This window comes from Tachyglossus aculeatus, chromosome 11, assembly GCF_015852505.1.
Source record: "Tachyglossus aculeatus isolate mTacAcu1 chromosome 11, mTacAcu1.pri, whole genome shotgun sequence".
Classification (NCBI taxonomy): domain Eukaryota; kingdom Metazoa; phylum Chordata; class Mammalia; order Monotremata; family Tachyglossidae; genus Tachyglossus; species Tachyglossus aculeatus.
The window spans coordinates 7,410,400-7,424,247 of NC_052076.1; the positions used below are offsets into that span (position 1 = coordinate 7,410,400).

At 41.4% G+C, this 13,848-nt stretch overlaps 1 protein-coding gene across 4 annotated transcripts in view; it reads right to left on the reverse strand.

The window, feature by feature from the left end:
* CHD9 (chromodomain helicase DNA binding protein 9) overlaps positions 1–13,848 on the reverse strand; it is a 202,389-nt gene that overhangs the window by 38,166 nt on the left and 150,375 nt on the right. For all 4 annotated transcript variants that reach the window (XM_038753971.1, XM_038753974.1, XM_038753973.1 and 1 more), the window contains 7 exons: positions 11,971–12,147; positions 10,236–10,379; positions 9,889–10,144; positions 6,653–6,863; positions 4,410–4,605; positions 4,018–4,185; positions 739–918 (listed from right to left, as the gene is read on the reverse strand). In XM_038753971.1, the coding sequence (XP_038609899.1) occupies positions 739–918; positions 4,018–4,185; positions 4,410–4,605; positions 6,653–6,863; positions 9,889–10,144; positions 10,236–10,379; positions 11,971–12,147 (1,332 nt within the window). The remainder of the gene's footprint in view (positions 1–738; positions 919–4,017; positions 4,186–4,409; positions 4,606–6,652; positions 6,864–9,888; positions 10,145–10,235; positions 10,380–11,970; positions 12,148–13,848) is intronic.

A 13,848-nucleotide genomic window follows, 5' to 3' on the forward strand; every position in this document is an offset into this window, starting at 1 on the left:
GTGCCAAGCACTGTTCAAAGTGCTGGGGTAGATACAAGGCAATCAGGTTGTACCACGTGAGGCTCACAGTCTTAATCCCCATTTTACAGATGAGGGAACTGAGGCACAGAAAAGTTAAGTGGCTTGCCTAAGGTCACACAGCAGACAAGTGGCGGAGCCGGGATTAGAACCCATGTCCTCTCACTCCCAAGCCCGTGCTCTTTCCACTAAGCTTTCTCCATTGCTCTATCACAGGATTATTAGCATTTCACTCAGCACATAGTAAGTGCTCAATAAATACCACTGAATGATTGATCTGATCCCACAAGAAACTATTTTTCATGTTTAGAATTCACTTTTGCCAGTATGCCAGACCCAGCAGGATTGACTTATCAGGTAGGTAATATCCATAGCCAGTGAAAACTACGGTTACCCAAAAGTGCTTAGGGTGGTAAGCAACATGGTTTTCAGAAACTTGAACACGGAGACTCAAAACTCTGTTTGGAAACACCAGAGTTGGTAAAGGCAACCTGTATGGAAGATGGCTTCCTAGTTGACATCACCACTGAATGGTCCATCTGAAATTAGCAGTAAGTGGCGAGAAGACAAAAAGTAAAGGTAGTGGGACAAATCTACTGTTTTGAATAAAAGAACAGTAAGGGAAGGGACAGTGGCATCAAAGAAACTATCGTAAAAACACATGAACAAGAAACAAGTTTTGTTCACCTACAGTGGAAAATTACTCATTACTGGTGTTACCTTGGCAAATGTGGAACCTCTGCCTTCCGACTCAATCGTGATAGTTTTTGTTCGACGTTGAAGAATTTGGTCAATATCTTCTTCACAGAATTTAGAGCCTTCATCCTCTTCATCCATAATGGCACCATATGCCCCTCTTCGAAGTAGGTCTTCTATTTCCTTTTTGGAAAGCTGTTGAATCTGTCGAGTTTACAGATTGGATATGATTATTTTTGAATGACGATGCTGATGAGGGGAGCCCGCCTATATAGACAGTTGAGTTTTATGCAAGAGCAAAATTTAAGTATAAGGAAGACGTACTTAACAAGGTGGGGTTGAACCTCGGTAGTAAAGTGAAGTTGATGACTCTCTTTTCTTAAAGAACTTGAGAAGAGGATAGTTACCAATTTACGTGGGACATTTTATAGGAACAGTTCTGAATGGAGGCAGAAGATGGGTGAGATCATGTCTGGATTTCTCTTCAGGTCCAAGATTTTATTGCTGACAACGTGTGCTGTGTGAGGGTGGGAGAAAATGGTACTTTCCCCACCTTCAACAAGCCTCCAACTGCAGTGCTATTCTTGACTCCTTGACATTTTTCAACTTCCACGTTCAATCTAGCACCAGTCCACTGATTCTTCCTCCCCATCAGATCACAGTTCCATTCCTTTGTCTCCACAGAGATGGCTACCACTCTCGTCAAAGACCTTGTCGTAGGTTAGACCACCGCATCTGTCCCCCTCGCTGGTCTCCCTTCTGTCAACCTCTGCCCACCCTAAATCTATAGCTCACATTGCAACACAGCCCAACTTCTTGAAGCCTCCCTCAGGACATCTCTCTCCTCTCCTCAAAACCCTAACTGGCTTCACAACTCCTTCCGAATCGAACCAAAAAACTCCTTGAGAGTGGCTTCACAGCCCTCTGCCAGCTCTCCCCACCCTAGATACCTGTCCTATTAACCCACAATTCCCCATTTTGCTCTCTCAGTTTTTCCCACACTAACCTCCTGATTGTACCTCACTCTTGACTCTCCTGCCTGTCTCCTCACTCACACTGTCTCATCCTAAAACCCACTCCCTCCCCAAATCCATCAGAACCTAGCCTTCCCATATTTAAGGCCCCCCTAAAAGCTCACCTTCTCCACTTATTCCCCAACTTCCTGAACTATATACACCAACAGCTATTTCTAACACTTGTGTGACAGCAAAAATCATAATAATGATGACGGTACTTGCTAAGTACTTACTATTTACCAAACACTGTACTAAGCACTGGATGAGATACAAGATTATTCTGGCCTGATTAACTTGTATCTATCCCAGGGCTGAGAACAATGCTTGACATAAGTTAGTACCACGTACCGTGTTAGTACAATCACTCATCCCATCCTGACTGGATTACTGCATCAGCATCCTTTCTGACCTCCCAACCTTCTGTCTCTCCCCACTTCAGTCTATACTTCACTCTGCTGCCCAGATTATCTTTCTACAGAAACGTACTGGGCACGTCACACCCCCCTCCTCAAAAACCTCCAGCGGTTGCCTATCAACCTCCATATCATGCAAAAACTCCTCACTAATGGCTTCAAAGCTTTCCATTACCTTGCCCCCTCCTGCCTCCCTTCTCTTCTCTCCTTTTACATCCCAGCCCACACACTCTGGTGCTAACTTTCTCACTGTGCCTCATTCTCGCCTGTCCTGCCATCGACCCCTGGCCCACGTCCTACCTCTGGCCTGGAATGCCCTCCCACCTCCAATCCCTCAAACAGTCACACTTCCTCTCTTCAAAGCCCTACTGAAGGCTCACCTCCTCCAGGAGGCCTTCCCATACTAAGCCCCCCTCTTTTTTTCAGCCCCCCTCCCCTCCACTGCCCCGTCTCGCTCGCTTTGCTCTACCCTACCTCCGCACCCCATAGCGCTTGTGTATATATGCACATATCTCTAATTCTATTTATTTATATTAATGCCAGTTTACTTGTTTTGATGTGTATATATCTATAATTCTATTTATATTGATTCCATTGATGCCTACTTACTTGTTTTGATGTCTGTCTCCCCCCTTCTAGACTGTAAGCCCATTGTGGGCAGTGATTGTCTCTACTGCTGAATTGTACTTTCCAAGCACTTAGTACAGTACTCTGCGCACCATAAGCGCTCAATAAATACAATTGAATGAACATAGTAAGCTCTTAACAAATACTATAAAAAAAAGATAATCAGGGCAGAAACTGTCTCTGTCCACATGGGGCTCCCTTCTAACTAGAAGGAAGAAAGATTTAATCCCCATTTTGCAGATGTGGAAACTGAGGCACAGAGAAGGGAAGTGATTTGCCCGGTGGCAGAGCTGGAGTTAGAACCCAGGTCCTCTGACTCTTCAGGCTCTTGTTCTTTCCAGTAGACCATGATGCTTCTTCTATTTCATTTATATCCAGCCTTAGCAATTAGGTATATTTGTATGTCTGACTCTACATTTAATGATTTATTTGGAGTCCTCTAGTTTTAAGTATTTTCATGTCTGCCTCTCCTGCTAAGATGTAAGGTCCTTGAGGGTGGGGAACATTGCACTTCTAATAATGATAATAATAACGAGGGCATTTATTAAGTGCTTTCTATGTGCAAAGCACTGTTCTAAGCGCTGGGGAGGTTACAAGGTGATCAGGTGATCAGGTTACAAGGTGATCAGGTGATCAGCCCTCGGGGGGCTCACAGTCTTAATCCCCATTTTACAGATGAGGGAACTGAGGCCCAGAGAAATTAAGTGACTTGCCCAAAGCCACACAGCTGACAATTGTCGGAGCGGGATTTGAACCCATGACCTCAGACTCCAAAGCCCATGCTCTTTCCACTGAGCCACACTGCTTCTCTGTACTGAACTTTCCCTAGTATTTAATACAATCCACTGCAGCCAATGGACACTCAACAAATACTATTACTACTATTGCTCCTTCAAGAGGTTCCGCATTGTCAACACTAAATTGATCTGCCAATAATTCAGGATAATCTGAAGAATACTGTATGCCTAAGGCAGCAAGGTTAAAACTGTTCCGAATTTCTGAAGACCAATGGATTTTCTTGGGAATTTCTACTAAGAGAGATTTATTAGCTCAAAAAATAGTTTAACACTTTAAACCTTTTAAATTAATTAGAAAAAATATTTCTTCAGCATGAAAACTCTTGTTGAATGCCTTGCATTCTGTGCAATATTACTATAAAATTTACAGTTTTCAATATCAAATTATAACAACTCTACCCACGGTAACAAAGCAAGCCCCAAGCAGAAAGGAAAAAAAAATCTACGTACACCACCAATGCTACTTTCTCTTCCACTCATGCTCTGCAAGACTGCCTTATCGAGGCCCAGTTTCAGACTCGCCCGATCAAACATTTCTCTCTCATACGAATTACGAGTTATTAATCTGTAGACTTTCACTGCTTTGTTCTGACCAATCCGGTGACAACGAGCTTGGGCCTTGAAATGAAAGATGTTATACATCAGAGCTCTGTTTGAAGAAAGCTTCTTTTGTAAAGCAAAATTCAGTAATTGGTGAGGTTAAAAGAATGTTCACAAATACACCAGTGACGTAATTCGTATTAGTGTTACCTTGTAGTGACACGAAATTCAGTGCTCTTCTAGAGATTAAAAAAAAAGAGGATTTTCTTCCTAGCTAATTTGCTGTTTTCCAATACATTTACCTGTAAGTCATTTTGAGGATTCCAATCAGAATCAAAAATTATACATGTATCAGCTGCTGTTAAATTAATGCCCAGTCCACCAGCTCTGGTACACAGAAGAAACACAAAGCGGTCCGAATCTGGTTTACTAAACCGATCTATAGCAGCCTGTCGCAAATTCCCTCTGACTCGTCCATCAATTCGTTCATAGAGGTATCTGGTGAGGCAAAAAACAACATGTTCAAATAGATAGCTAACGCCCAAATCAAAACACGTTTTGCCAAATGTAGCTCAGGTTCTATACTCAGGACTGTTAGTAGAAACAACCAAACTCAAAAGGTCCTAGTCCATGAAGTTTGAGGTTTATAAAGCATTTCTAAACCTGGTCCGAAAGAGCTGCTTACTTACTATGGTTACCTCCGCAGAAAATCAATCACTCACTCAATCCATTGTATTTACTGTGTGCTTACCGTGTGGAGAGCACTGTACTAAGCACTTGAGAGGCTATAAACGAGTTAGTAGACATAATACCTATAATCCATTCATTCAATCGTATTTATTGAGTGCTTACTGTGTGTACAGTACTGTACTGAACACTTGGGAGAGGACAGTACAACAATAAACAGACACAGTCCCTTCCCACAACGAATTTACAGTCAAGATGGAGACAGACATTAGTATAGTAAATAAATTATTCCTAAACGAACGAGGAGACAGTCACTAAAATAATTTACGGAGTAGATGAAGAAGGAGAATGGGCTCTGTATAAGGGCTAGTGCTTACACAATAGGGTATGTAAGATACGCACAAAAGGACTACAGAAGGTTGGGCGTAAACTAGTGTGTACGTGGTTCAGAAGTGTTCAGATACAACTTGGGGGGATTAGAAATCAATTGGGAAAGACCTCCTGGAGGAATTGTGATTTCTGGCTTTGAAGATGGGGAGAGAGGGCTGTTGCCTGCCCGATTTGAAGGGGGATGGAGGATTTTACCAGCAGAAAGAAGGAAATGAGCCTGGGACTAGTTCTGGGAGACTAAAAAATGGGGTCCAATAGATGGATTATTTGAACAGGAACACAGATTGTGAACTGGGGAGTAGAAAAGAGAGTGGATAAGCAGGAGAAAAAAGCTGATTGACGGCCTTAAGGCCAATGATCAGGAGCTTCTGTGCGATGCAAAGAAATTTGGGGAACCATTAGAGATTTTTAAGGAGTGGGGCAAGTGTTCAGAATAATGCTGCAGAAAAAATGATTCAGGCAGCAGAGTGAAGAAAGGACTGGAGACGGAGAAGTCAGCCAGAAGACTAATGTGCTACCTGGACAAACATGAGAGCTTCAAAAAACATAACATCAATTCACTATTATCTGCAATAACTCCATCTCTTAAGGACAAGCTTTAGGCCTAGTTGAAAGAAAAATCACTGGCAATATCAAGATTTTCAACCAGAAGTTTCCCATAAGAAAATATGTGGTTCTCTTGAAAATGTTCAGCTGGTTTTCCATTGCCTAACACACTAGTTCACAGAAATCTCTCGGTTACCTCAACTGCGAGCCCCACGTGTGACAGGGACTGTATCCAACGTGATTAGCTATTATCTAATTGGCTGGTATCTGGTAGGTGGTATCTACCCCAGCACTTACCTGGCACAGAGTAAGTGCTTAATGAATACCATAAAAAAAAAAAAGAAATCAATTGTAACACAGCACTCTCCCTTCCATTTTAATCTTCCTAAATCAACCATTTAAAACATTAATAAAGAATTTCTGTCACGCCCAGACAAACTGCAACAAGAATACAACCTAGTTATGCATGATGAAATACTAAATCCTTACGAAGGCATCGGAACCTGGAGGATGTAAACAAACTGCCTCAAATTAAAATGCTACAAGTGTTATTCTTTCTGTGGGTCTCTGAACTGATGTTATCCTGAAGAGTTAATTCCATGAAATTCAAACTACAAATTTAGTACTATTTCAATTAAATGTGGGCTTTGTTTACATTATCCAATGTATGTTTTTGCAACCTTGAAAAATGAGAACCAAAAGTCTATTTTCCCCTCTAATCCAGACCACCCTGTTTCCAGGAGAGACGGATATGGAAATACACAAAATCTATATTATTTACTCCTTAACCAGTTTAAATTGTGACTCACGTTGGATAAGTCGCTCTTTGCAAAGTATGCCTTTAGCTCACTCTGTGTTGAGCGAACCTAAATGCTACGAGCATTATTCCCAAACTATTTATGAACATTACAAAATGCCCTACCTCTTATGAATGAGATAGTCCTCCAGAATATCAAGGCAGCGCACCATCTGAGAGAAGATAAGCACTTTGTGTCCTCCTGCTTTCATTTTGGGAAGAAGTTTATCTATGAGGACCAATTTACCAGCAGATTGCACCATTGCTTGCAGATGAAAATCAGGAGCAGTTGGGCTGTGCGTTTCTCTAAATTCTCCAAGAATTTTCTCTTCAGCCCCTATCAGATTAATATGATAATGCAGAATCAAAACACCAGGAGGTTCAAATGCAGATGAACACTAACCAGATTTTTATAAATTAAGAGGCTTCAAAAATTAAGTTGCTTTAATAACACCTTTGACTTTTATGCTTCATGCTGGTGGCAGAGTGGGGGGAAAGAGGAAGGGAAGTCAGCATGGAAAAGAATATGATCGGTTTCAGAGAAACAGGAGGCATAGCCTAAATCTCAGAAATTCAGGCAGGGAATCAGGATGCCTTGATTCTCTAACTAACTAAATCCACGCCTTCCTGTAACCTGTGAGCCCTTTGTGGGAGAGGGACCGTGTCCGACCTGACTATCTTGTATCTAACTCAAAGTTTAGAACAGTGCTTGGCACAGGGTAAGTGCTTAACAAATACCAAAAAAACCCTGCAAAAAAAAAAAAAACAGGGCATATCAGTTAACCTCTCCTGGCTTGCCTCTACCTCAGGCAGTCAATTCCAATGGGACTAGAAGGATCGCCACTGTTATGATATTTTTCACTAAATATATTTTCTAACGATTTCAAACATTCCTTCGGCAAAGCTGTGTTTTGAAGAAGGGTCATAGTGTTAAGGCATTAGACTACGAAATAGTGTGGTGATGATGATGATAATGGTATTTGCTAAGAGCTTACTATGTGCCAGGCACTGTTCTAAGTGCTGGGGTAGATACAAGATAATTGGATAGGACGCAGTCCCTGCCCCACATAGGACTCACAGTCTTAATCCCCATTTTACAGCTGAGGTAACTGAGGCACAGAGAACTGAAGTGACTTGCCGAAGGTCACACAGCAGACAAATGGTGGACCTGGAATTAGAACCCAGGTCCTTCTAACTCCCAGGCCTGCGCTGCATTTACTAGACCATGCTGCTTCTCTGTGGCTTTCAAAACTAACATTAGACTTCCAGACTAAGACTTTGAAGGAAGCTCTTTACATTCTGTCACACTGCCATCTTAGCCCCATACTATCAAGCCTTCCTGCCCGCCTTCACCCCTGCAATGGGAACACCCCAACCCATTTTCTCCCAGAGTCTCCTCCTGAACTTGAGAACTGTTCCCTGGAAGCCAGGGACCTCCAGGGCCTCAAGTTTTCTAGGTGTCTTCAGACAAGGAGCTATAGGAGTCACCTTTAAGAGGACTGGGGCAGTGGCCACCACCATTCCCGAGGAATCATCTGGGAATGCCCCGGTCACTACTCTGGACTTTAATTAAATCTCATCAGGACCATGCAGAAGCCTTGGGTTTGGGAAACAGCATGGCTCAGTGGAAAGAGCACAGGTCTGGGACTCAGAGGATTTGGGCTGTAATCGCGGTTCCGCCATCAGCCTGCCGGGTGACCCTGGACTAGTCACTTCACTCAGTCTCTTCACCTGTAAACTGGGGTTTCAATACCGGTTCTCCCTCTTCCTTAGACTGTGAGTCCAATGAGGGTCACTGTGACTATGTCCGAATCTTGTGTCTATCCTAGTTATTAATACAGTGCTTGAAAGACAGAAAATAACAAATGATATTATCTAGACTATGAGCTCGTTGTGAGGGGATGTGTCTGTTATTGTGTTGTACTAGCCCAAGCGCTTAGTACAGTGCACTGCCCACAGTAAAAGCTCAATAAATATGACTGAGTGAATGAACCAGGGTCTGGGCTCGTATGTAGGGATGCCATATACAGCAGGCAGGTCAAAACTGCGTTCCATGGGTCACGGTCAGTCTCCTAGGTAGCCCACAGGAGAGTCAGACGTATCGAAGAGTAGGAGGAAAACGCCACTGCAGAGGCACCCATCTCCTGATTTTTCCAAACTTTGTTCCTGGCCCCAGGTTCTTGGGAATGCTCCTTGCTTCTGCTCTCCAGGGTTCCAGGATTCTAGGGAGTTTTGCAGGCAGTTTCTCTCCCTTCTCTCCATGCACTGGAAACCCAAAAGAAGTGGCAGCAGCAACTCTGTCAGGACAGATCTGGGTTCTTTGGCAGAATTGGGAAGGGGTGTTCCCCCCTATGCCTGCCTCACTGCTGTTGCTGTCTGAGGGGAACATCATCTGGATGACTCTGAGTATGTCTGAAGTTCACATAATGGGTGTCTGTCTTACAGCGGTTCACCTGGGTCTCTGAGCCTCGCTCAATGCAGCTATCTTTGTCTCTCTTCTTTTCCTGCCTTTTTCTTCCTCCCTAATCCTCGACTATCTCCCTGACCAGATAAAGGTGCAGCCCATTAACCTGGTATCTGCAAGAAAGGAATGAAGACTGTTCTGTTCACAAATTTTCATTCATTTTTGTTCTCCTGAATAATAATTAAAAATGCTAATAATTGTATGAAAAATTGATTAGTAATTGGCAGCTTTTAAGAGTGTACCCCACATGTGAGTATATGACGCCACATGCGACCTTCCCACAGGAATCAATTTGACATGCCTGCTGTGGAGAAGCATCGTGGCCTAGTGGATAGAGCACAGGCTTGGAAGTCAGAAGGACCTGGGTTTTAATTCCAGCTCCGCCACTCGTCTGCTCTGTGACTTCGGGCAATTCATTTCGCTCCTTTATGCCTCAGTGACCTCATCTGTAAAATGGGGATTAAGACTGTGAACCCCAAGGGGACACAAGGTCTGTGTCCAACCTGATTAGTCTGTATCGCCTCAGCGCTTAGAACAGTGGTTGACATATGGTAAGGGCTTAACAAATACCATCATTGTTATTATTGTTGTTACTGGAGTGTCCCTGTGCTCAACGTAACAGAGAGGAGGAAGAGAAAGACACCTTTCCCGCCTTGGCAAAAGTCGACAGATTTAGAACCACCCAGTTGTCAAACTGCGGGCTCGGCAAGTGGTAATACTTGCTTCTTAAAGACATGGTGTGATTGGTAAATACATCTCGTGACAGAAAAGACCGAGAAAGCATTAATGCTAAAGTAACACGAATCGACATTTTTGAACACCTCTGCCTACAGTTGTAAGCTTTCCTTTGACAGTAGCATATCATCACTGAAAATGAGGGCCAGGTGACTCTATGTACCTTTGATAAGATATGGATGGTTGCAGCACTTTCTGAGTTCCATCATGGTGTTCACTAAGTTAGGCACATTAGCCTGCCCTGCTCCTTTAGACAAAAATGCAAAATTCTTCTCCAGGATGGCCCGGTAATATTTCTTCTGAATATTTGTAAGTTCTACTTCAATAATGGTTTCCTCCTTAGGAGCCAACTTCTTCTCTACATCCTCTTTCAATCGTCTCAACATCATGGGTTTCAGGATAGCTTGCAGCTTTTGTACCTGCAAAACATTTTAGGCACTCAGTTAGGAAAATGCATAGAAAATACCTTTAAGTGCGAAAAGGGTGTATTTTAAGACAAATATAAGATACCTGCTCCTCTGTTTTAAGGTCCCCAAATTCTTGCATGAAGGTCGATTCGGAGGGAAACCGCAAAGGTTCGAGGAAATGAAGAAGACTGAACAGCTCTTCAACTGTGTTCTGAAGCGGTGTCCCCGTCAAAAGAACTTTGTGTTCCTACAGACAAGGATTTCTTACATTAAATTTTCATTTACCTAATGAAATTAATGGAAGGCTGATTTTCCCCCTCAGAAAATTATTCATGAAGCTTCTGCTCAAATCTCATACCAAAGCAATTTCTAAACTTATTCAAGCTGCAACACCGGTAAGGCCAGCGCTAACTAAAATACCTGTGTGAACATGATTTTGGGACTCCATTTTGTACAACTCGAGTTTTTACTCTAAAAAGGGACACAAGGGGTAAATAAAAATCTGCCATGATCCTGTCGATACAAGAGGGGCAACGGAGTTCTACAGCAGTGAAGTGAAAATTATTTTTATTATTAATAATAATAATAATAATAATAATAATGGTATTTGTTAAGCACTTACTGTGTGCAGAGCGCTGTTCTAAGCGCTGGGATAGATACAAGGTTATCAGGTTGTCCCACGTGGGGCTCACAGTCTTAATCCCCATTTTACAGATGAGGTAACTGAGGCATAGAGAAGTGAAGTGACTTGCCCAGAGTCACAGAGCTGATAAGTGGTGGAGCCGAAATTAGAACTTACAACCTGTGACTCCCAATCCCAGGCTCTTTCCACTAAGCTACATTAGGAAAATACTTGACCGCTCTTCCAAAATGCGTGTTTTCACTTAGGGAATGGGGTGTTGGGAGAAACAGCTGTGGGTACAGGTATGGTGTCAAATCTGGGTTGAGTATTAAATGCGATCTTTCCTCAATGCGGATCTCTACAGGAATGCACCCAATGAGATATACGAAAATTGGATGATTTCCTTCTTTATTTGATGAATCTGCTTTTTACTATTCACGGTAGCTAGCTTCAGGTTCTCATATGGTTGTTGTACGGTTCTCATATGAAGGCACCCCAGTTCTAATATGAACAGTGATCTAGCAAAAATGTCACAGCTGATGGAAATGTGCAATGGTAAATGTTAATACTTCCAAAATTACAACTCTAAATATATGGCAAATAAAACCCTCAATCTCCTGTTAGCCATAAGGGAATAATTATTTGCCATTTATTTGACCAAATGTTAGTCCCTTAGAGAATGTAAAATAAACTAGAGATTCTGCCCATTTAGAGAACCTATATTCTGGATAAGGTCAAATGGTTCCATTAGAATAATTGTTTGCCATTTACAGACACCATGACAAAAAAAATGTTAGTTCCCTGGAAAATGTAGAATAGACTATAGATTCCGCTCATGTAATGGACTTATATTCTGGATCAAATAAAATGGCCCTTCCTGGATTAGTTCATGTCCTATGGCATGAATCATTATTCCTTAGTTGTTTTACAATTTTTAACAAAGCTTCACTGAAATGTAAAAAAAAATCAAAACAAAAAACCCCAACCCTTTCTTTTTATATGAATTTTAGGCAGGGTAGTTACACCAATTTCCGAAACCTGTATTATCACCTATAAAAGACAGTTAACATCACAGATGCTCAAATGAAAAACTTTTCCACTGCACTAACAATTATAAGGAAATAAGCCCCATCTATGATTCATTTTGATATTTCACTTACCTTCATAAATAACTATGGAACCAGAGCAATCTAAGAGAAAAATTAAGGTTTATTACCAGGTTCATGAGTTTGAGTCCTTCCAGGAGTTTACAATTTTTATTCTTCAACCTGTGTGCTTCATCAATGATCACACATCGCCATTCAATTGCATTGAGCTCCCCACAGCCACCAAGGATCATTTCAAAAGTGGTGATAATGGCTTGGAACCTGTATGCTCCTCGAATGATTCGCCCCTAAAGATTTATTAACAAACACAACGCTTGTCAGAATGTCTGAAACTCTTATCTTTCATTTTCTTGTCATATACTTTGTAGGCTGGCCTGTCTTACTCGTTCCAGAACACTCTTTACTGACCCTTAAATTCAACATATATGCCTTTATCTTGCCACAGAAACTCACTGAACACTCGTAGTGCTCTAATTAAAACTGAATTGGAGGGTCCTACATTTTCCAGAATGCTCTGACATACCTCTGCAAATACATTTGTCACAATTATTCATTCATTCAATCGTATTTATTGAGCGATGTAATCTATTACGGCTTTCATAAGAGGTTCCTATGAAAATGTAAAGCATTTATGAGTGAAACATACTTTTCACTTAAACTAAAGGTAACAATTAATACAAAACCCAGTTGGACTTCAAAATTCCTTGTTTTAGTAATATAAAGTGGTACATATTCAATATATATTTTCATAGCAGAAAACTGATATACCATTAGGGCAGGAATATACAAATAATCTCTTTGGTGTCCATTCAATGCTTAATTCAGGTATCTAGAATGTAGCTTTGCTACTAATATTACTTTGCTGATATTAATCTCGAAACAAATGAAAAGGAAAGTGTTAATACACATAGAAACTACAATATTTCCATTCTGAATTCCCTCCTTTAGTTTTATTTCATTCCTCATCTGGAATTCAGACCTATTTACACCTTTATTTAACAGAACAAATACCAGGCGCTGGATTGAACTGCAACTTCATCAAGCTTAGTTTAGAACTGGATTCATCACTAGTCACATATAGTCAATAACTGCATATTCATTTCTATGTTTATAAAATATTGCCAATACTGACTTTCAGAGGTCAAAGATGGTACTATCAACAGTCATATTTTCAGTGTGTGTATGTATGTGTGAGAATGTGGCTGATAAACCTGATAAGATGACTGACAATAATAATAATAATAATAATGATATTTATTAAGCATTTACTATGTGCAAAGCACTGTTCTAAACACTGGGGAGGTTACAAGGTGATCAGGTTGTCCCCCGGGGGGCTCACAGTCTTAATCCCCATTTTACAGATGAGGTAGCTGAGGCACAGAGAAGTTAAGTGACTTGACCAAAGTCACACAGCTGACAATTGCCGGAGGCAGGATTTGAACCCATGACCTCTGACTCCAAAGCCTGTGCTCTTTCCACTGAGCCACGCTGCTCCTCAATCCCATCACCACTGAGGGTGTGAACTGGGGTATTAAGGAGTAGTAATGCCAGTTGCTTTTTTCAAACTTATGGTGCATTCTGTTAGCTACTAAATCCAGTTTTTATATGGCTGCACATCAATGTAAATATGCCCGACTTCTAATATATAAAACTAAGAATCAGAATTACAGGGCAGGAAAGGACCATTTAAGCCATCTAATTAGGGCCTTGCTACCAGGCCAAGGAATGTCTAAACAATGAATTTAGAAAAAAAGGTTGCTTCTTCTTTTGAAGATCTTTATGCAACTCAGCTGCACATCAAAGGCAGCAATGGAGGGGTTTATTAGAAACAATGAAAATATACTTTAAATCCAAAGAACTAAAAAAAAAAGTCTCCCCTTCTTTCAGAATTCAGATATATAAGTTTCTACTGGGACATTGATTTTTGTAAGCCAGGACTCAAAGGATGTTGGAAGTCAATGGAATAGGATCAAGCACACTGAGTCCCA